The sequence below is a fragment of the Anser anser genome (assembly GCF_964211835.1).
Source record: "Anser anser genome assembly, chromosome: 10".
NCBI classification, from domain to species: Eukaryota; Metazoa; Chordata; class Aves; order Anseriformes; family Anatidae; genus Anser; species Anser anser.
In genome coordinates, this window is record NC_139730.1 from 3,324,172 (window position 1) to 3,349,959 (window position 25,788).

Consider the following 25,788-nt stretch of genomic DNA (forward strand, 5'->3'; position numbering starts at 1 on the left):
ATCCCCGAGGGTCCAGGACCCCGAGGGGGGGGACCCCCAGCGACACACCCAGCACCCCCAGGGGGCCGCGGGGCTCCACCCCCCCCCCCCCCCATTCCCCCCTTCCCCGCTCTGCCGCCTGGGCCGGGCCCCCCCCGAACCCCCCCGAACCCCCCCCCCCAGTCCCTCCCCACCCTCCCGGAGCATCCCCCCGCCCCCGCCGGGCTCCGGGGCCGCTTTAAAAGCCGCCGCTCCCCGCTCCGCCCAGCTCGGCCCCGCGGCGCGCACCATGCCCGCTGCTGCCTCCTCTTCCTCCTCCTCCTCCTCCTCCTCTTCTTCCTCGTCCTCCTCCTCCTCGTCCTCCTCCTCCTCCTCCTCAGCGCCGGGGAGCTCGCCCCCCGCTCTCCTCTGCCTCCTGGCCCTGGCCCTGGCCCTGGGCGGCCGGGGGGTGGCGGCCGAGCCCCCCCGCCCCATCTACACCAACCACTGGGCCGTCAGGGTGCGGGGGGGCCCCGCCGAGGCCGCCCGCCTGGCCGCCGCCTACGGGTACCGCAGCCTGGGGCAGGTAAGGTTTGGGGGGGGGGGGGGTTGATTTTTTTTTTGGGGGGGGGTCCCGGGTTTGGGGGGGGGCTGCGGGGTTTGGGAAACTTTGCACCGGCTGAGGGAGAGAGCTCCGGGAGGCGGGGGGGGGCGTGCTGCTGCCTTCCCCCCCCCTCCTCCCCTTCCTGGGTGGGTTTGGGGTTTGTTTGTTTGTTTTTTTACGCTCGGTTTTTCTCCCCACGCTGTAATTGTGGGGTCTGTGGGGTGGGTGCCTCCCCCCCCCCGGCTGAAGGTGTCTCCGGGGGTGTAAGCTCCGACCTCGTCCCTGTCCCAGCCCGATTGGGGCGGGTAATTACTGGGGGGGGGGGCGCAGAAGTAGGGCCAGCACCCCCCCCCCCCGCGTCCCCTTGCCCTCCCCTTCCTCCCCTTCATCCCCAATTTTAATTACTGGGAGAGCCCCGGTTTTAATTACTGGTTGAGCCCCGCTGTTAATTACCGCCCCGCCATGGGGCCAGGAGAGCACAGCCCTGCAACCCCAAGGGCTGCTTGGGCTCTGTCCGCGCTCGGCCGGAGGGTGCCTTGGGTGAGTATCCCCCCCCCCTTCTCCCTGCTCCCACCAGCCTAACGCCAGCCCAGCTTTGGGGTTTCGCCGTCTCTGTGCCTGCTGGAGCATCTGCCGGCCCCGCACGCCGGCGTCCCGTGGCCGTGGCCCTCCCTCTGCCCCAGCGGGCTGCGGACCAAGGGAAATATTTCTGCGGTTGCATCAGGGTGTTCCTGGCTCGCGCCTTCCCCGTGCACCTCTGGGGCTTCCCCCCCTTGGCCGCCCTCGGTCCCCAGCCCCGCTGCCACGGGGACCTTGCCCTGCAGCCCCCCCCACACACGCACACCCCGCTGGGAATTGTCACCTCGGGGCTCCCCGAGGCTTTACGTGCCCCGAGGTGCCCGCGTTGGGTTGTGCCCCGTGCCACAGCCGGGTCCCCCCACGTGTCCCCGTGCCCGGGACGTCCTTAAGCCCGCGGTCACCGCGGGGTGACGTGGTGCTGGGGGAACCCTTCGCGTGCGGAGCTCGCTGGGGTTTTTATGTAAGAGCAGCGAACAACCCGGCAGCAGGAGAAGGAGAAGCACTTACACCCCCTGCTCGCTCCCAGCCCTTTGTTCGCCGCCAGCTCCCGGGGCGAGCCGGGGCAGGCCCAGGGCGCTGCGAGGGGCCGGGTGTCTGCGTCCCCGGGGGGGCACAGCCTGTCCCCGTCTCTGTCCCCGCACAAGGACTTGCCCCGTTTTTAACTTGTTTGGTGTCCAGCAGGGTAAGTCGCGAAGATTTCCAATGCGCACGGCGGTCCCGCCTGCAGTGCAGGATGTCAGTGCCCGTGGCAGGACTCGTTTGGGGCTGGATTTGGGGTTTTCCTGAGTTTATGTTGTCTGGGGGTGCTGGCCCTCGGTGGGCTCGCTCCAGGCTCGAATCCAGCCACTGCCACTTGAGGACTGCTGAAGGCAGGAGCCAGCAGCTGGGTCCCTGGGTGGGGGGGGAACGGACCAAGTCCCCATGGCACAAGCAGGCAGGGGACCCCCTCTGGATCCGTCCCCGTGCCGGAGCAGCCGTGATCCCCAGGGGTGTGCTGGGCTGGCGAGGTGCCCGAGGACCTGCCTGGTGGTGGGAGGGGAGCAGCTGGCTCAGAAACGCCCTGCCCAGCTCTGGGGCAGAGCTCGGTGGTGCACAGCTCCCGAGAATCGCTTCACTTGTGGCTGAATCGCTTCTCAGCGTCAGGAATGAAATTCGTGGGGTAATCCCCGTCGGGAGGAGCCTCCGGTCCGCCCTTCCCCAGGTAACTTTGAAGCTGAACTCGGCCATCTCCTGTGCTGCCGGGTGCCTTTGGCGTGCTGGGCTGCCAGGAGGGAGCTGGAGGGTGCCCGTGCTCATCCAGCGAGCCGGGAGGGATCGGCCTCTCCATCACCTTTTTTCAGGTGGAATTCCCATTTTTAAGCTTTTCTCCTTGGGTTAGCTTAGGTTGAAGGGTGCCCACGGAGGTCACCTGGCCCAACCTCCCCCCTTCCTCCTCTCCGCTTGGCCCCCCCTTGACAAGTTTTTTTCATTTTTTCCCCCTCAATAAATCCCACGAGAATGAGGGAACAGGAGCAGGGGAACAGGAGCATCCCTGCCGCTGGCGCCTGTTTGTAAGTCGTGGTCCTGCTGCAACGAGCACCGGAGGGAGCAGGGACGAGGATAAAACGAGTGTTACCGGCCCGCAGGCCGGAGAGGCAGATGTGGAGCTAAGCCAGGAGGGCTGCGGGGGCTGGATTTCCAGGCAAAACAAGCAGGAGGCAGGGTGGCCTCACCTGAGCCTTCCCCAAAGTCCCGGGAGGTTTGAGCTTCCCCAAAACCTGGGGAGTTTTGAGACTCCTCCTGCACCTTCCCGAGTGCACGGAGTGGGGCTGGAAAGCGGAGCTGTAAAAGGCAGCAGCTGAAATGTTCAGCGCTGGCAAATCTGGAGGTGTTGAGGACGCTGAACGTGGAAGCAGCCCCTGTCTGCCTGGCTCTGCCCGGGGTTTGGGGACACGGGGACATGGGGACAGCTCGCCCCGGTCCCCGTGGTGCCCAGCTCCGGTACGGGGTGGCTCCTGGGGACGCAGACAGGACACCAGAGGGGTGGTGACAACCCCCTGGGAGCCGGCAGCGGGGTTATTTTGCAACTGCTCTTCTTTGCTATGGGGTGGGGTTTTTTTTTTTTTGCTTTTTGCACCAATTTCCAGCCCCCAGGAGACGGGAGGAAACCCTCCATCATTGCAGGCGCCTGGCGCAGCCCTGCACGTCCCCAGGCCTGGTGGCAAGGAGAAGGACGGGGACAGTGACAGGGTGACATGCACTGGTGCCGACGAGCTCAGCTTTGGGGTCAGATCCTTTTTGGGATCAGCTGTGCCCACAGATCCCCTGGTTGGCTTGGCAGGGTGGCACAGCATTTTCCTGCAAAAGCAGGGCCCTTTTGCCCCAAAAATAAGGGCAAAAATGTGTATTGGGGGATCGAGGGGCTTCCAAAATCTGAGAAGAGAGGGTGTCAGCCTTGTGCCCACCTCCCCCGGTAAAATAAATCTCTCTTACAGATCGGGAGCTTGGAGAACTACTACCACTTCCACCACAGCAAGACGTTCAAGCGCTCGACGCTGAGCAGCCGGGGACCTCACACCTTCCTGCGCATGGACCCCAAGGTACGGGGCCGGGGGGGCCCTGGGGACCCCCATAAAACCCCGGAGTCACCCCAAATCCCGGGCACTGCAGCCCGCTCTGAGCCGCAGCTCGGGGGCGATGGCAGCACGTTACCCCCCGAAACCCAGCCCCGTGCACGCCGGGGGTGACTCATTTAACGCGGGTACGTTGATCGACGGTGAAAGATCCTCATAAGGGACTAAATGCGAACATCTGCCCGAAGGATGGGAGCAAGAAAAGGGGGGGGGGGGGGGAACAAAACCAAAAAACAAAAACCCTCCCAGCACAGCGAGGCTGCCGCCCGCTCGGGGTGTTGATGCAGTTGCCACAACATTTGCTGTCTCGAGGGTTGCTATGTGTGAAATCATCGGCCGTACCGCGCCTCGCTTTTTCCTAGAGCAAGCACCCGAAGGGATTCGGGCTGCAGCTGGATCGACAAAAGCCGTGGGGGGACCGGGATGGGCGAGCCTGGGGCGGCACCGAGGGGGGGGAAAAAACCTTGGGGCTGGCACCCAGGGGTGGCCGGGGAGGTGGCTGTGCAGGCACAAAAGCCGCTCGCCCTCGGGGAGGCATCCGAGCAAGCGATGAGTTCCCGTCTGCAATGGGAAGAGGTCCGTTTAATGGGGGCTGGTTGCAGTGCTGCTCTGAAAGCCGAGCCAGCTGGCTTCCTGGCGGCTAACGTTCACCTTGCCCGGCTCCGCGGGCTGCACGTTGGAGCAGTGAGCTCCTGTTCTTGGCCGCCGCCCGGGGTTCAAGCCCTCCTGGCGCGCGCCGTCTCTCCCCCTTCCCCGTGCGTGTTTCCAAGTCGTTTCGGAGGTGTCCTGGCGTCTGAACGGCACCGAGTTCGCGTGCGGGGCGCAATTAAAACAAACAAAAATAAATAAATAAAAAATAAAATCACTGCGAGGCACAATGAAACGCGACGTCTCGGGCTGGAACAGCGAAGATGGAAACAAATCCTGCAGAAACCCCACAGACCCAGCGAGCTCAATCGTTTGCAGATGTTCCACGTCTCGTGTCTTCGAGGGGGCTATTGTTCCAGCCCCGTCCTTTATGGGTTTGCTCCGCCGCAGGGGTTGGTGGCGTGGGGGCTGCGTCCCCCCCAGGCACCGGCAGAAGGATGGGGACAAAGCGTGCCAGCCCCTGCAGCCTGGTGCTGATTCCCCCACGGGGACCCAAATCCCCCCCCGGGAGACCCCTTTTTGGGGTGACGGGAGTCGCAGCTGGTGGCTTCTCCCTGTGGGGCTGGTGTCGGCCAAACAGCGTGGCAGGGGGTGGAAGGATTTAGCAAAGCCAGCGGTTTTGGGGCAGATTGCAGCAGTGAGAAGACGCATGGAGCACGGCTGTACCATGCTGTGAGCTGCAGCCCGTGTCTGGGGCCCAAAAACGCCAGTTACTGCGGCTAGTTCTAACAGAAAAGCAGCACCAGAGGATGGCACGCCCCATAGCAAACCCCATAACCCTCCGGTTGCTTTTTGGGCTTCGTGGCGAGCACGTGCTGGAGCCATCTGCTTTGTCCCAGGTCTGCGTTTTACCTGCTCCAGCTCCAGCTGAACGAGCCCAGCTGGTGCTTTTCTGGAGGTGTGAGGGGTTTGTGTCCTCGCCTCTCCTGGTTTTTACACGTGGTGGAGCTGCATCGCCCCCCTGGAAATCCTAAAGCGGTGCAAAAGCTGCCCCCCGTCTGCAGCCAGGGCCATGGGTTTGGCTCCGTGGTGCCTGCACCCCCCTCTTGGGTCCTCGGGTGCCTCGTTAGTGCTAATTAGGGTCGGCCAGCAGGGCCGGGAGGGAGCAGCGAGCCAGGACCCCGGGCTCAGCACTGTGTCGTAACAACTTGGGCCGCTTCTTGTAGCAAAAAGCCATTCTTTTCTGTTTTTTTTTTCTGGTATGATTTCCGAGAAGCTTCCCCCCCGTGGAGGGCTGGTGGAAGCCGCTGGGAATTTCGCAAGCCCAGGACCCGCGGCGGGGCTGGCCCCGGGCTCCTTCCCGCTCGCCTCCCGCTGTCGCTGCTCATTTTCGCGTGCCGGCGGCATCGATTTTGGCACCGGCCGCCCTAAATCAGCGCGGTGACGCTGCTGATTTGACTGTGAATTAAATTAAATTAAAGATTTGCTCCACGCGAGGCTTCTGGGTCGCATCCTGGCTCGTGCGGTGGATGCGGGGCGTTTGGGGTGCAGGTGCTGCATCCGAAGGCGAGGGCTGGGTGACACGGCCTGGGAGCACTGCTTTGAGGAGAAAAGCCGTGTAATTGGGCACATTCCCCTATTTAATCCATCTTCCTTTAAACCAGACCGTGAAGTTGCATTTATTTTTTTTCCCTTCCGATATTTAAATCCGTCATTGCATAAACAGAGCAGCGCGCTATCAGCAGCCGAGGCGCTACGGAAACATATTTTCATATGAAATATGTTGTGTTTTTTTTTTTTCCTCGTTTGTTTCAATGTGTTTTTATTTTCCTTGAGAATATATTGGTTTAAAAACCAAGCTCTAGGCTGGAAATTGCCTGGTTCGATACGCACCGCTCCCCCGTCCGCTTTGATCCCGGTAAATCACAGCCGTAAAGCCATAAACCAGGCAAGGAGAAGTTGGTTCGGCTGGCAGCTCCCGCATAAATAAGCCACGCAAAAGCGTGCCTTTGGGGTTTTTATTCTGCTTGTTGAAAAACCTTCGTCCACAGAGCAGAGCCGTCCCCACGAAGGCATCCCGTGCCACCAAAAGCCCCGAGCCGCGGGGGGGAAAAAGTTTCGGGGGAGGTTGGCTCCACGGAAAAGCCTTCCCTTCTGCTCCAGCGTGGAGAAAGCTTTTGGTTATGTGGTTTATAAACTGCTCCTAAGCAGCCTCGGGTTGTCTCTGTGCCTCTAACCTCGGGAGACCTGAGACCTCGGGGTGCCCCCGTGCCCTCCCAGGGCGCGTTTTGGCACCCCTGGGAGCCCCCGGGCGGTGTTTGCTGTCCTGCCCGGCTGCTGCAGCTGGGAGCAGGGTGAGCCCGGAGCGAAGCCAAGCACCCGAGCCCCTCCCAGCAGGCCGGCTTCTTCGAGTAAGCGCTGAAACACGCGTTTTGTCCCCGGCGGGACCCCGGCGCGTGCTTACGGGCTGCGCTCAGCCGGGACGGTCGAGGCACGCGCTCGCCGGCGATGAGTTTTGCGCCGGGGGAGGGATCTGTTCCCGGGCTCGGAGCCCACGAGGAGCTGAGCTCGCCCTGTCCGTCCGTCCGTCCGCCGTCCCAAAACGAAGCCTCTCTCTCTCCGTGTGCTTGCAGGTGGACTGGCTGCAGCAGCAGGAGGTGAAGCGGCGGGTGAAGAGGCACGTCCGCGGCGAGCCGCACGCCCTGCCCTTCAACGACCCGGTGTGGCCCAACATGTGGTACCTGGTGCGGGTCTCCTCGCCGCTCCCCCCCCATGCCTTCCAGCCCCGAGAGGGGCCGGTTGGAAGCCTTCAGGGCAGCAGCAGCCCCGGGGCTGCGGTCCCCACGCGGGCGTTTTTCCCCTTGGTAGAGCCGCAGCCGTCTCTTGGCAGTGTGGTTTTCCTCCTGCCTGGCTCGCCGATCTGCGTTTGACAGGGGAATTTGTTTAAGGTTACGTGCAGGGAGGAAACGGGCACTTGGGAACCGAAGAGCCCGCGGTATTTGGAACGGGAGAGAGGAGGGATAACGGGGAGGGGGCGCTGCCCAGGCCGGCTGCTGCCGGAGGCCGGGGGGGTGTTGATCAACGGGGTGAGGTTGTAACAAATCCGTGAGTTACGCAGCGGGATGTCAAAACGCTTTGGGGTTGGTTAAACGCGCTCTGAGCTGGATGGGCTGGAATTCAGGCCCTCGGGCCGCGGCCCTGCGGAGGCCGACGCTCCGCCGTTCCTGCCCTTAGCACTGCGGGGACAGAGGCAGCCGCTGCAGGTCGGAGATGAACGTCCTCGCCGCCTGGCAGCGGGGCTACACCGGCAGGAACGTGGTGGTCACCATCCTCGACGACGGGATAGAGAGGAACCACCCCGACCTGCTGCAGAACTACGTGAGCGGGGCGCCCGCTGGGGGGCTGGGGGTTCGTTTCGGGACAGTTTCAGGGCCTAAGCGCAGCCTCCGCCTGTGCAGCAAGGGGTTGGAGGAAGAGGGATTTGAAATGCTCGGGGTGTTTTTAGGAAGGAAAATAAGGGATTGGGGAAACTCCAGCAGGGCGGGGGCTGCTGTGCCCTGCCAGTAAGCAGAACCTAATGGCAAAAACCTTTTCAGGACCCTCTTGCGAGCTACGATGTCAACGGCAACGACCACGACCCGACGCCGCGCTACGATGCCAGCAACGAGAATAAGTACGTTAATAATAATAATGATAATGACAATTGTGAGGCTGCTGAGCCCCCATCCCATCCCATCCCATCCCATCCCATCCCATCCCATCCCATCCCATCCCATCCCATCCCATCCCACGGGCAGGGTGGCAGAGGCGCAAGCGGTTGTGCTGGGGATAACAGGTGTTGAATCGGCTCCTTCGGTCCGGAAGCGCCATGGAAAATAATTTTGGATGTGGCCTCGTGCAGTTCCTCCAAGTGATGCGAACCTAAGCGCAGCCCTGCCCCAGTGGCTTGGATGTCACAGCTTTCACTCGCTTTCTGGGCTTCAGTTAAAGCGGGACTGGGACGTGGCAGCGGGTGTGAAAGGGAAACGCAAAATGGCAACGCCGGGAGCCGGTTGCGTTGGGGCACGGAACGCAAGGAGCGAATTTCCTCCGTCCCCGTCCCTCGCTGGGGGTTTGGGTAAGGGCTCTGCAGCTCCTGGGGCGCTTCCTTGCACTGCTCAGGCCTTGGGGCTGGCTTCTGGGTGCCTGGGGGGTTGGGGGGGGGGTGGCTGGAGGGGCGTCCTTGGGCTGCGGGATGTCTGCTGACGGGGGTTTTGTCCCCGCAGGCACGGCACGCGCTGCGCAGGGGAGGTGGCGGCGGCGGCCAACAACTCGTACTGCGTGGTGGGCATCGCCTACAACGCGCGCATCGGAGGTGAGGCCGGCGCTGCCCGCGGCTCCCTGCCCTTTGTGTCCCCCCCCCTTCCCCCCCGGGGGGGTCCTGCTTGGGGGTGGGCTCCCGGGGAGGGGTAGGGGGGTGGTGGGATGTTGTCCCCCCCCAAAAAATTTTGCCAGGGGAAGGGTTTGCGCTCGGTGATGTTGGCGCCAACGTGGCTTATCGTGAATTTGGGGCAAATCCCGATGGGGGGAGCAGGGAGCCTGGGGGGGCTGCGGGGAGGGTGGGGGGTCCCCAGACACACCCAGGTGATCCGGGGTGGGGGGGACGCTGGCTCTGTGTGTTTTGGGGTGGAAACCTGCAGCTTGGGTCGTGCCCTCGCCGTGAGGCTGGTCGAAGATGGAGTGGTTTTGCCCTAAAAGTCTTTTTTTGGGGGGGGGCTGTATGGTGGCTCCAGCAACGGCTTGTTTGTGGGGTCAGTGGCTGTAAATGAGCCGCTCGGGAGCAGTCTGGGGACCCCAGCGTACCTTGGTGGGGAAAACAAAATGCCTGCGGAGGTGTGGGGGGGTTCAGCCCGGCATCCTGGCGGGGCTCCGGCAGGAGAGGGGCTTGGCGAAAGGGCTCTGCGCCCCCCCCCCCGAGCCACCCCCACGTTGGGATCCCGGTCCCAAGCACCCGGGGTCTCGATCCCTCGCTCCGCAGTGATGCAGGCAGCCGCTTTCCGTAGGGCCGGGTCCTTCTGCGCGGGGCTGGCGGCGGGGTCCCCGTGCTGGGAAAGCCCCGACGGAAGGAGATGGCCTGGGGAGGGCGAACGGGGGGGGGCTGGCAGGGGGCACAAAGGCTGCTCCCATTTCCCCAGCGACGTCCGTGGAGACGAGTTCCTTGTCGCCTTTATTACGGGTCCCGTTGCGATTTGCTTCCTTCCTTGGCCCGTGCGTGTGCTGGGGGCGCAGCTGGAGGTCGGGGTGCAGGCAAACAACCCCCCCCTGCCCCCGGCCACGCCGCCCCAGCTGATTTCCCTCGCTGCCCCTGCGTCGCTTCTCGTGCGCCGCGGGCGAGAAATCCATCGGGGTGCCCTAAGCGGGGATCCTGCGCCTCTCCTCTCCCTCTTTGACGCCTGTTTTGGAGGCTGCTGTCGCTGCCTGCGCGCAAAGCAGCCCGTTCAGCTCCCGGCCTCCGTTACCCAGCCCTGGGATTTTCCCTCCGGGCTGCATTTTCCTGCGGGGTGGAGCAGGAGCGGGCTCTGGGGGCTGCTGGGGCGGGCTCAGGACCCGGCATCCATCCTGCTTTGGCGCTGGGTGCCGGCACCCGGCCCTGCTCTCCACCTTTTCCCCTCGCCTTTTCTCGTTCACACGGCAAGGAAAGGGAAGGGAGTTCTCGGGAGCTGCTCCGCTCCCCCCTCCTGCATTTTTAAGCTTGTTTTTGGCCGGCTGGGGACAGCGTCAGAAAAATGTGTTGGAGCTGACCGTCGTCCAGGGCGCAGCTGCGGCTGTAACCACATCTGCCCGCGTTTGTTTTCGTTAAGAAAAGCACATGTGGAAGGGGGGAAAAGCGGTTTTTTGTAAGCCGGAGTCTCCCCAGATGGCGAAACGCGGAGCTGAAATTCCCGGCACCGGCTCTCCCGGTGCTGCGGGGAGGGGGACGGGCTGGGGGGCTGCCCCCGATGCTGGTGGCGAGGCTGTGGGATGGTGGCAAGGCCCTGGGACAGGCACTTCGTGTCCCTCTCCAGCTGCCGATGGCATCGTTTTGCTCAGCTCTCAACCTGCAGTCTCGATTCTTTCGTGTCCCTTCTCCGTCGGTGCCTGGCCGCGTTGCCGCGGGGTCGGTGTCCCCGAGGTGTGCTGATGGCATTACGGGGACCGGGGGCTTGTCCCTGACTGGCCCCCCGGGTTTTTTTGGCCGGGCCGCTCTCCCTCCGGCTGCAGGCGGATGCGCTGCCCCGTGCCCAGCGTCGCTGGGTGACCCCCGGTGTAGTTGGCAGAGCTGCGAGGCTCCTCTGGGGTCACCAACACCCCGTGCCTGCAGTGAGGAGGGGGATACCGAGGGGCGTGGGGGGCTTTGTGACCCCCCCGTGGCAGCGAGGAGAGCGTGGGGACTTGCAGCTCCACCGCGGCCGGTCCCGCTCTGCTCCGGGCTCTCCCTGCAAAGCACCAGGGCTTGCATCCACCGGCGCCTCCTGCGTCCCTTTTTCCATTTCCAAGGTCTCCGCGGGGTACAGATGCAGCGTTTCGGGGCTTTTCCTGCAGTGGCTGAGAGCGGGCGGTGCTTCCACGGCCGTGCAGCCTCCGCCTGGGGCTGCTGCTGCCCCCGGGGCCGTCCCCTCCTGGCACCATCCGGACAGGGGCACGGGGACGGGCACAAGCGGGGGTCCCGGTCCTCCTGTGGCACTGGGGGGCCTTAAGCAGCTGGGAAACGCTGCCCTCATGCAGGGACAACGGGGCTCTTGAGTTAAGAGGGGAAAAAGGGGGAAAACAAGCCTTTAGCGCAAGGAGTTTGGGGCTGGCAGCGCAGCTCCCTCCTGCCGGCCCAGCCCTGACGGAGCTGATTTTTTTTTCTCCTCCCCCCCCCAAAACCACGGCCGGCGGTGAAGCCAGCAGGGCAGAAGGCAAGAGCAAAGTTTCCAAACCAGCTCCCCAGCCCCTCGCCGCCGCGGGTGTCAGCTACCGAGGGCGCGCCGAGCCAACAGAGGCCTTTGATTGCGATCCTTGCGCTTTCCGTACAAGCCATCCAGCCCCTAACGTCTGATGTTTTTGTGCTTTTAGGCATTCGTATGTTAGATGGAGATGTAACAGATGTTGTCGAAGCGAAGTCGCTTGGCATCAGACCCGATTACATTGACATTTACAGCGCGAGCTGGGGGCCCGATGATGACGGGAAGACAGTTGATGGACCCGGTCTGTTGGCCAAGCAGGCTTTTGAGCATGGCATTAAAAAGGTGTGGATCGCGCAGCGCCCAGCCGCGCTGGCACTCCTCCCCTGCCCCGCGGGACCCCTGCCCGGCCCCCCAGGCCCCGACCCCGGGGGCGAATCCCCTCTGGTGGCTCCCGCTCCCCCGAGGGACTCGGCGGTGGTGGGACCCCGCACGTGGCCGGAGCATCCCGTGGTGGGCGCCGGGTCGAGTGGCAGAGCTCTGCCGAACCCAGAGCATCCCACGGGGAAACCCCCACGGCGAGGTGCCCCCCACCCGCAGCCTCTCCATCACCCCCTCTCCGCCCTCCCCGGCTCCCCGTTATCCTCCCCCGGGGGGTCACGTGCAGCATTTCTGTGGTTTTTTTCACCCAAAATTGAGTCTCGCGGCCAGGGTGGGACGCGGGTGCTGCCGCGGGGTCCTCCAGGGCTCGGGGGTTGGAGGGGTGGGCTCGGCGCTGGCTCGCGTGGGTGCAGGGAAAACTCAGACTGTCGTCCTCAAAGCTCTCCACTTTTTAATTTTTTTTCTTTAAAAAGCCAAATATTGGCTAAAATCACCGGGCAAAGCCCTTCGATGGCCCCTCGGTGGGTAAGGGGGGGGGGGGGGGGGCACAGGGTGGGCTCCTCCCGTGTTTTGGGGCAGCTCAGGGTTGGGTTTTGCCTCCCCGACCCGATTCCTCCCTGGGTTTCCTCCTGTCCCTGCGACACGCGTTATCTCGGAGGAGGGTGGAGTGTTTTTCCCACTATTTATTTGACTTCCTGCCGGGGCGGTCGGGCTGAAGAGGAATTCATTGAAGTGCCTGGGAGTTCACGCCGTGTAAATACAGCGAACAGGCTGCTTTTTAGAGCTTTTTTTTTTTTTATTTATTTTATTTTCCTTATGCGGGAGGGAGCCGCCGGCAGCGGGGTCCCCGCCTGGACCCGCCGTTTCGGGAGGATTCCTCCAAATCTGCTTTTATTTAAAGGACGAGAGCGGGGTGGGGGTTGGACAAGGGAGGAGGATTGGGGACGAGGATGGGTCCTGCGCCCCTGGGTGCCCTCTGTGCCCATTCCTCTCCACCCTGAGCCCTCCCTGCCTTTATTTCCCGCGGTTTTTGGGTGAAGCAGGATTTGGCGACGGGCAGCGCGCCCCAGCTTGGTGTTCCCAAGCTGGTACCGAGCTGCTTTGGGTTCCCAAAGCTCCTGTCCCCATGGGGCCACCCGTGTTTGCAGCACCCCCATCCCGCATGCACAGCTCTTAATTGCCCCCCTCCCCTCCCCGTAAGTAACGAGGAAAGCCGCAGGCAGACAGTGGCAACCTTCAGCCCAAGCAAACGGCTGTCGTTGAGTTACAAATCCTTAAAATCGAGTTTTTAATGGAAACGTTCAAATAGCCTCTGTCTGCTAGCGACAGGGCCGCGCCGGGGTGATTTCTCCTCGCCGTTCTTGCTCCTCCAGCCACACCTTGTTAGCTCCCGAGCTAATGGGGCTCTATCGATCCTGGCGCTAATTAAGCGGCTGCCCGAGCCCTGGCAGCGCTGCAGGAGCGGGGGACGCCGCACAGCCACGTCCCGCTGACGGTTCGGTCCCAAACCTCTGCCGGGGGGGGGAGGTTTCCAGTGGTTTAGGGGACGATCCGCCTGCGATGGCTGGGCCTTGCTCTGCGTTGGCCTCTGTCCTCCTGGCGCCGAGGCCGCCTGCCCTGCGCAGCCCCGGGGACGCGGGCACGGCTGCGGGGCAGCGCCAGGGCTCGGCGGAGGCCGAGCACCCTTGTAAGGGAGCTCTCGGCTGCCTTGCGTGTGTACCCTGCTGCAGCCCGATGTTAAATGGCACGTGGGTACCCGTGGGTTTGGGTGTTGGTGTGAGCTGGCAGGGGCTTTATTGCTCTTGGTGGCCACCGTGCGGGGCTCTCCGTGTGCCCGTCCTGCTTGTCCGTCTGCACGGCCACACGTGTGGGGCTTGAGAAAACAGGGCCGGGGATCCCAGCAAGCTCTCCATCATTTCCATCGATCCGTGCGATCGTTTCCTTCGCGGTGGCTCCTCTTGCAGCCCCGCAGGCAGCTCAGTCCCCCCCCTCGCTAGGAGACACCCAGCACGTGCGCCCGAGTAACCAAACCCTGCGTAAAGCAGGGCAGGAACCAGGCCGAGCCCGAGCACCAGGGGCAGCTCGGAGCCTCTGCCCGAGGAGGGGAGCAGGTAACAAAGCAGCCCTCTCCCCGGGTGCTTCAGGAACACGACGAACCCCGGCGAATTCCTCTGCCCTCGCATTTTTCTCCGCCGAGGCAGAGCCAAGCGGTGGGAGGGAGGCGAGCGCTGGACCTGCCCGGGCGAGCTCCCCGGGGAGGATGGGGCTTGCCCCGGCTGCTCCCGGCCTCCGCGGAGGCAGGAGAGGGGAGCAGCCATTTCGGGGAAGAGGATTTTACCTAAAAGGAGCGGGATACGCCAGGCTGTGGGTCTCGGCTTCGCCGCCCGGCGTCGGTACCCGCGCTGTGCTCCGGGATGTCCCCAGGCATCATAACGTGCCGTAACGCACCAGCTCCGTGTGCCCCAAGGGGCAGCGAGCGGGCTGGGCCCCCCCACCCCGTGCTGCACCGCCGGCTTCGTTAGGGGCCCCTCGTTAGCAGGAGGGCTGCCGTTCCCACCTGGGACTTTCCCGGCTCCGGGGAGGTCTGCGCGGCCGCTCCCGTCCCCATCCCCTCGCTGGGCTGCCGCAGGCGTGCCCGGTGGGGATGCTCCATCAGATGTTCCTGCCAAACGATGGGGGAGGAACGAAACAAAACAAAAAAAATCCTAAAAGACACCTTGCAGGAAGCTTTCCTATGGTTTGGGTGGGCGGTGGGTGCGTTCGTGATGGGCTCCGTGGGCTGCAGAGAAGCAGGCGCGGGGTTTGGGGGGGGGGGTTCCTGACGTTCCTCCTGGACGTATGGGATGGGGTGACCCGGCTGCTCTTGGACAGGGGGAAAACACCCTTCGAAACCGGTACCTTCATCCCGGCCCCATCCTTGTGCCCTCGCCAGCCCCCCAAGTCCTGCCCCAAACCCCGGGCAATGCTCAGCACGGCCATCCCCTCGTCCCCGCGCCGTTCCCCACGTTCGTCCCACCCAAACCTCGGCTCTCCTCACCCCTTCTCCTCTCTCTGCCCGCAGGGTCGCAGGGGTCTGGGCTCCATTTTTGTCTGGGCGTCGGGAAACGGCGGCCGGGAGGGCGACTACTGCTCCTGCGACGGCTACACCAACAGCATCTACACCATCTCCATCAGCAGCACCACCGAGAACGGCTACAAGCCCTGGTACCTGGAGGAGTGCGCCTCCACCCTGGCCACCACCTACAGCAGCGGGGCCTTTTACGAGCGGAAAATCGTGAGTTTTAGCCCGCTGGCTGCTGCTTCGATGCAGCCGGGTGGGTTTTGCTTGGGTTTTGGAGGTTTTCTGTCTTTTTTTTTTTTTTTTTTGGTGAGACTGGAACTGCTCGCTGCAGCAGCTGCGGTGTTTTTGTGCTTGGGGAGAGCTCGGAAATCTGAGTTTTCCCCCATGGAAAAATGCAAAAACGGAAATATTCACCTGGCCCCCAAAGTTTGCGCTCACTTTCCTCCTGCTAAAACAAGAAAAGGGGGATTTTTGAGGGTTTTAGCTTGAGACAGAGAATAAAGAGGGGGGGATGGAGGCAGTTGGCAGGGATGCATTAAACCCAGCCGAAGTCCTTGCCGTGCTGCAGGCGGGTGCACCAGGCAGCAGCAGTTTTGGAGAGCAGCTCGGTCAGGAACCGGGTGCCACATCCCCTCCAAAAATCACCAGGTTAACCCAAAACCCAGCAGCCTTTAAAAAAAAACAAAAAAGTAATCAACTGGGCGTCTCTGCCCACCTCCGCTTTCTGAGCTTCTAGTGCTCAAGCACCCTGCTCCTTCCTGAAACGAAAGAGCTGGAAATGGCTTTCTTTTGTATTTTGTTTTTTCCCCATGCAAATGGGAATTCTTGCCTGATGCAAGGAGCTGGAGCTTTTAAGGACAGCGTTTGATTTGGCGTGGCTCAACCCCAGCCCGTGGGCGCGTATTGCTGCCAGCTCTGCTCCCACCCCAACTTCTCCTGCAGCTGATCCACAGCAAAATTGACTTTTTTTTTTTTTGCCTTTCAAATAGTTTTTGCACCTTTTAGCAAAGGAAAATGTAAGTACGGGTGTTTTTTCACGTGCCAGATGTATCTGCAGACCCTTTTTCGGGCTGATGCTGTGGCAAGGATTCGGTATCCAGACCTCAGCTCCCCGCGAGCAGCACCGGGAGCAAACCTCGAGCTTTGGGGTCGGTGCCGGGAGCACCTCGGGCACCCCGGGGCTGCAGCTCCTCTCTCCACAGGTCACCACGGACCTCCGGCACCGCTGCACCGACGGCCACACCGGCACCTCCGTGTCCGCCCCCATGGTGGCTGGCATCATCGCCTTGGCTTTGGAAGCCAAGTAAGTGACCTCGCCGCCGCCTCTGGGGAGGGACAGTCCCTAGCTTAGTGTCTGGAGGGCAAAACGGGACAAAAAATGGTGTTTTTTTCCTCTGGGGTGGCTCAAAGCGGGGCAAAGTTGTTCTGATTTGCTCCTTTGGGGCCAGGTTTGATGCAGGGCTGTTGTTTCGCAGCTGACCTTCCCGCAGGTGTTTCGTTGAGCTAGTTCTCCGCTCGTTCCCATCTGGAGGAGGGCTGGGCTTTGTGGGATAAGTCGGGCTTTTCGCTTGGTGCTCCGAAACTGCTGACAGGCGCTCAGACTGCGGGCCCCGTTATGATGAGAAGGAATAAATTGAATTTTGTTTTCCTAAACGTTGTTTGAGGGCAGTATCAATCACGGCTTGAGATGCTGAGGCCGTCAGGGAAGCATGGAAAATTCTTCAGAAATATCCCTGGGTTGGGGTTTTGGGTGATGCCGAAAGCACCCAGCGCTCAGTGCGCAGCACCACGAACACACACTTTTATGTTAAATGTGCAACCCAAGTGTTTTGTTTTTTTTTTTTTAGCACTTTTTGCCATTATTCCTAGAAGGGGAGGGTTTGCCTAGCAGCTTGTATCAGCTTGTGTCATCGTTGTGCTTCGTTCCTGCAGGAAATGGGGAAAACCTTTGGGATTTATATATATATACACACATGTATGAATGTGTGTGTGTATATATATATATAAAATATATATATTTAGTGTGAGAGCTAAATACCCTTTGCCAGGAAGAAATCCCTGCAACACCCATGCACGCAGCATCCTTGGGGTGCTCTCCCTCTGCTTAGGCACCCCAGTCCTTGGCCATCCCCCAGGCAGGGGGTGAGCGTGGAAATAACCAGCGCGTGCTCTACGTGAGCAGCAAAAAGACCCTTTTTTAACCCGATTGGGGTCCCTCCTGCCGTGCCGTGACCCTGTCTCCTTGCAGCCCCCTGCTCACCTGGAGGGACGTCCAGCACCTGCTGGTCAGGACCTCGCGGCCGGTGCACCTGCGGGCGGCCGACTGGAAGACCAACGGAGCAGGGCATAAAGGTGAGCAGTCGTTGTCCCTTTTGGCAAGCAGCGTCCCACCGTGGGCTGCTCCTGGTGTTTTCCCGGCACCGGGGCATTTTTGGGGTGTAAGCCGGGCAGGTCGATGAGCTCCATGTGTTGGAGCACCTCCTACCCCGGCCAGTCGGAGGATCCTCCAGGAGGAGGGTCTGGCAGGCAGAGCGGTGGGTTTCTGAGCCTTTTCTCTTTCCAGTTAGCCATCTATATGGCTTCGGGCTGGTGGATGCAGAAGCTATTGTGGTGGAAGCCAAGAAGTGGAAGACGGTGCCCCCCCAGCACGTCTGCGTGGGAAGCCTGGACAGGGTGCCCAAGTGAGTGGCGGGCACCGTTACCTTGAGCTGGGAGAACTGGGGCTGTGAATTCGGGGTCGACGAGAGCCTCGTGGACAAGCCAGAAACGTTTCTCCTCTTTTTTTGGTGGCTGGCTGGTGTTGCGTGCTGATGAGACACTGGGGCAGGAGGTCCTGCGGGACCAGATCTAACAGGGGTGGTTTATTCCTCCCTTTCTTTGTCTCCCCTTCCCGGGGCAGGGGGATCGAGCTCTGCAGTGAGCCCTGATTCCCATAGGGCTTTTGGGGTCCTCTGGGGCAGCCCAGAGCCTCCGACTGAGGCAGGTATCCCAACCAGATACTGCCTCGCCTTGCAGCGAGCTGCTCAGCAGGGCAGCGCAGCTCCTCTGGAAAGCAGCGAGGATGCAAAGCGGGAACAGACTCGGAGCCAAGTGTGTTCACGAAACTATTTATCTGATACAGACGCTAATTACAACCCGGAGAGGAGCGCTGCGCCGATAATTATAATAAAGAAGCGCCCTTGCAAGCCATGAGGCATAGATCTTAGAGGCGGTTCAAAAGCACCTCGCTACCATTGAGCAATTCAGCAGATCCCCCTGCGAGGCCGATGTAAGGCGCTGGAGAAGGCGATGATCTGCCACGAGGCAGTGGGAGGCCAGGTTTAAACACAACTGGGTGTCTGCTGATGGGAACAGGGCGAGCACGGTGTTAAGAAGGAGCCGAAGGAAATAATCCCAAATTTGGTCTCATTAATTAGTCCTCTGCTTAACATGAGCATTAACCCCTCGCTGCAGCCATCTCTAGCCCGGGGTTAATGGTATTTGGGTTCCCAGCTCCCATCGGTGGGATTAAAAAGGTGTTTTAATCAGTGAGGAGCAGCCGTCGCCTTTGCACCGTGTGTTTCTGAGTGCTGGGGAGTTGCATCGGGGTTTATTGATGACGATTGCCCCCTGCCCCCGGCAGGTACATCCGCCCCGACCACGTGCTGCGCGCCAGCACCCTGAGCAGCGCCTGCAGCGAGCAGCGCGAGCAGCACGTGCAGTACCTGGAGCACGTGGTGGTGCGGCTCAGCATCGCGCACCCGCGCCGCGGGGACCTGCAGATCAGCCTCATCTCGCCGGCGGGGACCAGGTCGCAGCTCCTGGCCAGGAGGTGAGAGCAGCCGAGGGAGCCTGCGTGGGGTTTTTGGGGAGGTGGGGAGCACGCACACGGCGTGGCCGCAGGAGGGGTCCGCGCAAGGGTGGGCGTGGGCGGGGATGTTTTAATGCATCCTGAATTCAACCCCTGCCTCTTCCGATTGAATACGGTGTTTGTGCCGCTCCTCGCAGGGTTTTCGACCACTCCAACGAGGGCTTCAAGGGCTGGGAGTTCATGACGGTGCACTGCTGGGGGGAGAGGGCGGCGGGGGAGTGGACGCTGGAGATCCAGGACACGCCGTCCCAGGTGCGCAGCCCCGCCGCGCAAGGTAAGGGCATCAAACCCCAGGGCGCTTCCAAGAGCGGGCATAAAACCCCAAACGCTGTTGTGCAAAGGCTTGGGCCGAGCCAGCAGCAGGTCTGTCCCCCCCCGTGAATTTACTGCAACCGAGAGCGAGGTTTCCAAAATTAAACCGTACCGAGTCAAAACGAGGAAAGCCGAGAGCTGTAATTTTTGTTTGTTTGTTTTGCTTTGCTGCTGGAACATCTGCAGCGTGGGCTGCTTGTGCAACGGCAGCAGCAGCGCGAGGGGACGATGCCCCTGGGGCTGCCACCGTGCGGGCAGGGGGTGGCTGTCCTCGGCTGCCCCCCCCCCGCCTGTCCCCAGCCCTGCCATGTCCCCAGGAGCTGAGCTGGCAGGATCCAGCCCCGTGGAAAGGGGCAGTGGGGCACGAAACATCACGCCTCGGGCTAGTGCGCCCTGTGGGGGCGTGCAGATTCACCTTAGCATTGATAGAAAGCCAGCAGCAAATTAAAAACCTCGCCCCCGCTGCTCTCTGGCACGTGGGGGTTAATTGCCCGGGAAGGCGTTGCTGTTTGCTGCCGTGGCCTGAAATCTTTTTGAACTCGTTGTAGCAGCACCGAAACGCCCCCCGGAGCTGCTTTGCCCCCTGGATTTAGTTTTCAGCTGGTATTTCTGATCCCCTCCCACGAGGGGAGCGAGCTGCACGCCGCCCCAGGGCCGTGCCGTACCCGGCTGTGCAGAACAGAACCAAAAGGAGCACACGAAGCCACCCCGTAATAATGAAGCGGAGAGGGCGAAGCAGGAGGGAAGGACGGGGAGATGCTAGTGGCCGGGGCTGGTGGGGAGCTGGCACTTGTAGGCACTCGGCTGTGAAATTGGGAGGTGAAAATTTAAAGTCAGGCTAACGGCATTTTATCGTAACGGGGGTAAAATCCGGGGTGTGGGGTCGGCGCTTTGGGTGATGCTGAGCTTGGAGCGAAGCGTGGGTCGGGGTGAGTGCTGGGCGAGAGGCAGCCGCTCCGGGTGACAGGACGTGTGCCCCGCAGGGAAGCTGAAGGAGTGGAGCCTCCTCTTCTACGGGACGGCCGAGCACCCCTACAACACGCTGGGGGCCCCCCAGCCCCGCGCGAGGCCGCCGGAGGCCTCGGAGATGGAGCCGTCGAGGGCGGCCTTCCTGCAGAGCCAGGTGGAGGTGGCGGAGGAGGAGGAGGAGTACGCGGGTAAGAGCCGCGGGGTGGCCCCGAAGCATCCCCAAAATGCAAACTGGGATGAACTGGGTGGGCTGGGGGGGAGGGGCGGCAGGGAGGAGAGGTGCCTGTGGCCAGAGCGGGGCAGCAGGATGGCAAAATTAGAAGGTGGGGAAAAAAAAAGCAGCCTGTCGGCGCTCCCGCCGCAAATCGGTGCTGGAGGAGGCTGGGGAGGAAAAACCAAACCCAAAAAAATCCTCTGCCCGCCACCCTGGTGCGCACAGCGAGATGCGTCCCCGTGTCCGGCTGCCCGGGGAGGGACTGGCAGCGCCCTCCCAGCCCCCGGGGGTCCCTCAGCCTCGGTCCCCGGGCCTGAGCTGCCGTCTCTCGCAGGTCCCTGCCACCCCGAGTGCGGTGACCAAGGCTGCGACGGCCCCAGCGCCGACCAGTGCCTGAACTGCATCCACTACAGCCTGGGCAGCGTGAAAAGCGGCAGGTGAGGGGCCGCGGGGTGTTTGCACGGGGCAGGGAGCGTAGGGGACGGAGGGGAGATGGGGGGAGGCGCGGGGGGCTCTGCCCCGGCGTAGGGTGGCTTGGGGGACGTGGTGCTAGAAGTGAAGCCGTGCTGGGGAGAAAGCGTTGGGGTCGCTTGGTCGGTGCCCGAGGGGCGGAGAGCTGAGGTGCCAAGTGACTTCTGAAATTGGGAGTTTATTATTGTCTTCGCGAGGCCAGGGCTGGAGAATCCCCAGCTCTCTGATTCAGAGCCACGGCATCCAAGGCAACCTAAACCTTAAGAAGAAAACGAGGCAGGGACGGGGACGCTGCGTTTCGGGAAGGAGCTGCCGCTCTCTGGGCTGTGCGGGCGCGGGATGCGACGGATTCGGGGAAGGCAGGGGGGCAACGGTGGGAAACCATCCCCGCCGAATCAAGGGCAGAGCACGGAGCTCGCAGTGCCTCGCTTCGTCCCGCAGGATGTGCGTCAGCTCGTGCCCCACAGGGTTTTTCGGCGACAAGGCAGCGCGGAGGTGCCGGCGGTGCTACAAGGGCTGCGAGAGCTGCGTGGGCAGGGGCCCCGGCCAGTGCACGGCGTGCAAGAGGAGCCTCTACCACCACCCCGAGATGGGCGCCTGCCTGCCCCTCTGCCCGCCCGGCTTCTACGCCGAGGAACGTAAGGGCGCTCGTAAACCGCTTGTAAATCACCGAGGTGTGCTCACGCTGTTTGCAGGGGGAGAAAACCCCTCCGCTGCCCTGTGCTGGCTCTGGGACAGCCCCGACCTGCTGCCCCTGAGGACGGAGGGGGCAAAATGTGGGCACTCAGAGCTGTTAATTAGGGGCAGTTGTTATTAATGATCCTAGCTGCTTGCAAAACGTATTAATTCGTAGCATGGAGTGGCACGGTGGGGCTTGCTGGGGGACCACACGTCCCGTCCCTGGGGAACAGCCCCTGGGCTGTGCGGCTCTGCCCGCCGATGGCAAATCCCTGTCCAGGCGTCATCCTCACCAGCTCTTCGGTTGTTCTTCCTTTTTCTTTTTCTTTGGAAAGGTCAGAAACGCTGTCTGAAATGCCATCAGAACTGTAAAAAATGTCTCGGCGAGCCGGATAAATGTACTGCGTGCAAAGACGGATTCAGGTAAAATACCAGCGTGCTGTGAGGTTTTATAACTTCGTCCCCTCTGCACCCCCGCGAATCTGCCAGCACCCCCCGAAATGTTGCACCCAGCAGGGCACGGTCACGGTGCCCTGCTCGGGGAGCAGCCGGGGTGCGGGGAGAGCTGGGGACGGGCTGTGCCCAGGTCCCTGGAGCCTGTGGTGTGGGTGCAAACGTCCTTTTCTGCTTTGCTGGCAGCCTGGCGGGAGAGAGCTGCGTGCCGGAGTGCCAGCCCACCATGTACCTCAGCCGCGAGCCCCGGCTCTGCGAGAGCTGCCCCGCCGGCGCAGGTACGTCCTCACCCCCAGCACCTGCACACGAAACCCCCAAATCTTTGGGCATCACGGCCCCAAGCCGGAGAGGGAGTGGGGAAGAAATCACGGCGCCGGGAGGCTGTGGGCTGCGTTGTTTTTCCTGCTCCCATCCCCCTGGATAACCGTGTCCGTGGGGAAACGCCCCGGGGACGGAGCTCAGCAGCTCCCCTGGCTCCCACGTGCACTGCAGGTGCTGGGATGTGTTCCCGCTGGAAAGGATTTCAGGGAGTTTTTCTATTTTTATTAGAGCCGTTCTTTATTTCCTGATCCCTCTGAAGCCAGGTGCTTTGGTTTAATAAGGTTGCGGGGGAGGCTGTAAAACCCTCTCGGAGGGATGGAGGATGGCTCGGCAGCATTTAGAAATGTCAGGTGCCCGATGTGTGCTGGCCCCGGGGCCCTGCCCTCCCAACGCCCACCCATGTCCCCAAGTTGTTTGACGTCCCCTTTCAAAGGGCAAGAAAAGGCAAAATTTAAAGTCCCATTATTTTCCATTGTTCGTGCTTGTGTTTGCTCTCACCATCATCATGGGTCTGATAATGTGATCTCCGGACAATTCAGGCTCAGCGCTGTGGGTCTCATTCGTCACACACGGGCAATTGCCTAGGACTAAACCCAAAATTTATTGATCTCCTTGGCAAACGTGGAAGGGGACGGACTCCTAATCCCTTAAGAAAATTACTTCCTTTGTAATTCTTATTCCGGGCAGTGTAAATATACTTCACCACAGGTTTTTTTTGAGCCCTTTCCTCTCTCCTTTTCCCACATAACCATTTCTCAAGCGCAACGCGTGGAAGGCCTCTAATAAAAGCGCCTCCATCCCAGCCGCGACACGCTGGCACCACTCGTCTCCTCCACAGCCGAATTTTGCATCTCTTTTTCCAAGCATTGCCCTGCACAGGGTGGCAAAACCAAACCGGTGCTCGCCTGGGAGCAGCCGGAGGGAACGGGGAGGGGATTTCAACACGATGTCCCCAGCCGAGCCCGTAACCAGCCACAGAGGGCTCCCAGGGCGGGACGCCGGCTGGGTTTTTGGGGTGGAAGCAGGGTTCGGGACCCCGTCAGCATCTTGTTTATCCGCAGGGCCAGGTGAGGAAGAGTGCACCCCCTGCTCCCCCGAGACCCCCACGCCCCACTGGCGTTGCGTCCCCGCCTGCCGGGAGGGCTTCTACCCCGCCGACAGCCACGGGCTTCCCAGCAAGGTCTGCAAGAGGTACGGTGCCTCCTCCCACGGGGGGGGGGGAGCGAGGAGAAAATAAAAATACAAAATTAAATGAAAATTAATGAAAACAGCTCGCAGCTGGGGCTGTTTATGGGGAAATAAATCCAAAGGGCAGGGGAGCGCCGAGCTGGCTCCCTCTTCTTTTTTATTTTTTTATTTTTAAGAGCCACCCAGCCAAGGTGTCTTAGGGCTACGTGGAGGGGCTCAGCCCTGGCCCCAGGCTCCCTGGGGAGGCGTGGGAGGAAGGGTGATGATATTTAGGCAAATATTCCAGCTCTCAGCCAGAGTCCTTGCCCTGCGGCCGTGGCGTTAACCCGTTCCTGTGCCCAGCACGGGGCCGGAGGTGCCGCAGGGCAGCGATTTGGCTGCCTGGTGTCGGAGCGGGACTCACTGCAGCCTCCTTAGGGCCGGCATGCCGGGGAAGGGCGAAAGGCAAAAGCACCGTGGGAGCACCAGGAGCTGCCTCGCAGCACGCTCCCTGCCTGCCGAGGGTTTCCCTAGCCCACGTGCTGGCTTCACGGGGGATGAAGGTTGGGATTCGGTGTTTTCCCCGTTGCGGGTGGCTGGCTCAGCGCGGCGGGGTCTCCCCCCCAGGTGCGAGGACCACTGCTCGGCCTGCGAGGGCTCCAGCGGGAACTGCATCAAGTGTAAGGAAGGTTTCAGCCTCCTCGGTGGCTCCTGCGTAACCAACGAGACCTGCACCAACGGTAAGTGCCCGTGGCGTAACCCCCGGCTGCGAAAAATGAGGGTTTCTGGGGATTCCCTTTGTAGGGTAAAGCCAAAAGCTGCCAGGCTTCCCGGGGCACGGCTGCGGTGGGCGAGCTGGCAGAGCTGTTGGATGTCTGCCTGTTGCTCAAACGCATCCAGGCGTTTGTACTTCGTTATGTTTTAGTCTCGGGGCTAATTCTCCCACTCTCTGCAAAACTTCTTTATTCCTTCATTAAACCCCCATGAAAGATGCCCTTAAGAAGCGACTCCTTTGCAATTCTCTCCCCTCAAACGCTGGAACGAATTGCACCGCCTGTTACGTGCGATGTTTGTTTATTTAAAATGTTAATCTGCTCTCATTTTCTCTTGTTCCTCGCCTCGCCAGCTGACAAGACTTTCTGTGAGATGGTGAAATCAAACAAGCTCTGTGAAAAGAAGCTGTTTGTGCAGTTCTGCTGTCAGACGTGTCTCATGGCCGGGTAAAGTTCAGCGGCTGCATCCAGGACTTCCACCAACTGCCAGCCCGGTTTCGCCAAATGTTTAGGACAAAAGTTTATTTTTTCAGCTTCGGGAGAGTTTACATGGTGCTGTCAAGCGTTCCCTCGCAAGTTTGATAGCTTTAATATCACTGTCAGCTCGTTCCTATAGCAATACGTTGAGCAGAGCTCGGACCGTAGCCTGAATGACCGAGCCCGGTAAGGCACCGTGCGGGCGGTGATATTAATACTCTCAAACACTCCTCGTGAGCAGGGAGCAAGGCGTGATCCGTGTACCCAAGCTCGGTTCTTCGCAGAAATCCTGCTGACGTGCGCGGCTGGCAGGAGCCCGGCCGCAGGGGACGCGGGACACGAGCCGGGGCCGAGCCCTGCTGGGTGACGGTGACAGCGACCTGCGCTGCCACCAAGCCAGCGCCGTGCTCAGCACCGGCGTGAAAACGATGAGTTGGGCGGCTCGGGAGCAGGCTGTGCAGCCCGCCCTGCCGCCCCTGTTCGGGTTCAGCCGTGAGCGTGGCCATAACCGGAGCTCCGGGGATCGAGGCGGCTCCGCGGGCAGGCCGGAGCCGGGTGTCCGCAGGGAGGTTCGGGGGGGTTCATCCACACGGAGCAGCCTGGGGGGCCGCAGCCTTACTGTAAAATTAATTTCCCTCCCTAATTGCTGGTTAGTTCAGTTCTGGAGCGAGCTGGAGCCTTCCTCTCGGAGCTGAACGAGGTGGCTTCCCAACCCGTCCCTCCCAGCGTTTCGCATCACCGTCCTTGCCCCGTTTTGCCGGTATACCTCTCACAAATCCTCCTGTTCACGGCAGTGATTTTTTTTTCTTGGGCATCTGTTTCCAGAAGAGACATTCCAGGGATCTGGCCAGGAAGCTCTTAATTCTGCAAAACCCTCCCCCGAAACAAACCTTTTCATGCTCTCTCTTAATAGTACGTCACGTGGTGTTTATATAATTGTGTTTAAAATATCCCTGGCTATGTTGTTTTACAGATTTTTTTAAAAAAAATAACTTATACAGTCCTTGTTTTTCTCTGTAGACTATTTTTTATATGGGGAGCGGGGAATCTTGTCTTACGTCCTTATCCTCTCCGACCTTGCCGAGACGCTCTTTTCACCAGACATATGTAAACAGCATTCCCTGCGCTGCATGTTCTCATTTTCATTGTTAATAGATTTAAGGAGTTAAACCTCTTGCCAGTGAAACTCGCAGTGCGGATTGTCACCCGCTCCTCCCGGAGCTGGGCTAATCCCTGCTTGTTTTCGGCTGCGACGACGCGCCCTGCCTGGGCTTGCCCAACAGAGCTTACCTCCGCCAGGCGAAGGGGCGAGAGCCACACCGCCACCGGCGGACCAAACCCTCGCAAAGACGGAGCTTTGGTGAACCGACCTTTAAGTTAATAAACTATTGATCTCCCCTGAGCAACGGGTCTGT

At 61.2% G+C, this 25,788-nt stretch overlaps 1 protein-coding gene across 1 annotated transcript; it reads left to right on the plus strand.

Annotated features, from left to right (window-relative positions):
* The first annotated feature begins 282 nt into the window (after positions 1-282).
* PCSK6 (proprotein convertase subtilisin/kexin type 6) lies at positions 283-25,775 on the plus strand. Its single transcript, XM_083849586.1, has 21 exons — positions 283-544; positions 3,616-3,720; positions 6,975-7,085; positions 7,576-7,719; positions 7,938-8,014; positions 8,607-8,695; positions 11,419-11,591; positions 14,689-14,901; positions 15,891-15,991; positions 16,937-17,040; positions 17,252-17,369; positions 18,311-18,499; positions 18,676-18,812; positions 19,834-20,007; positions 20,368-20,470; positions 20,946-21,142; positions 21,518-21,605; positions 21,822-21,913; positions 23,018-23,147; positions 23,751-23,863; positions 24,250-25,775. The coding sequence occupies exons 2-21, from the start codon at positions 3,709-3,711 to the stop codon at positions 24,345-24,347; spliced, it is 2,463 nt and encodes an 820-aa protein (XP_083705712.1). The 5' UTR covers positions 283-544; positions 3,616-3,708; the 3' UTR covers positions 24,348-25,775.
* Positions 25,776-25,788: the final 13 nt, after the last annotated feature.

Coding starts and splice junctions, on each gene's coding strand:
- PCSK6 (XM_083849586.1), top strand. Junction 17,370..18,310: donor AGCCTGGACAGGGTGCCCAA/GTGAGTGGCGGG, acceptor TGCCCCCGGCAG/GTACATCCGCCCCGACCACG. Junction 18,500..18,675: donor TCGCAGCTCCTGGCCAGGAG/GTGAGAGCAGCC, acceptor CGCTCCTCGCAG/GGTTTTCGACCACTCCAACG.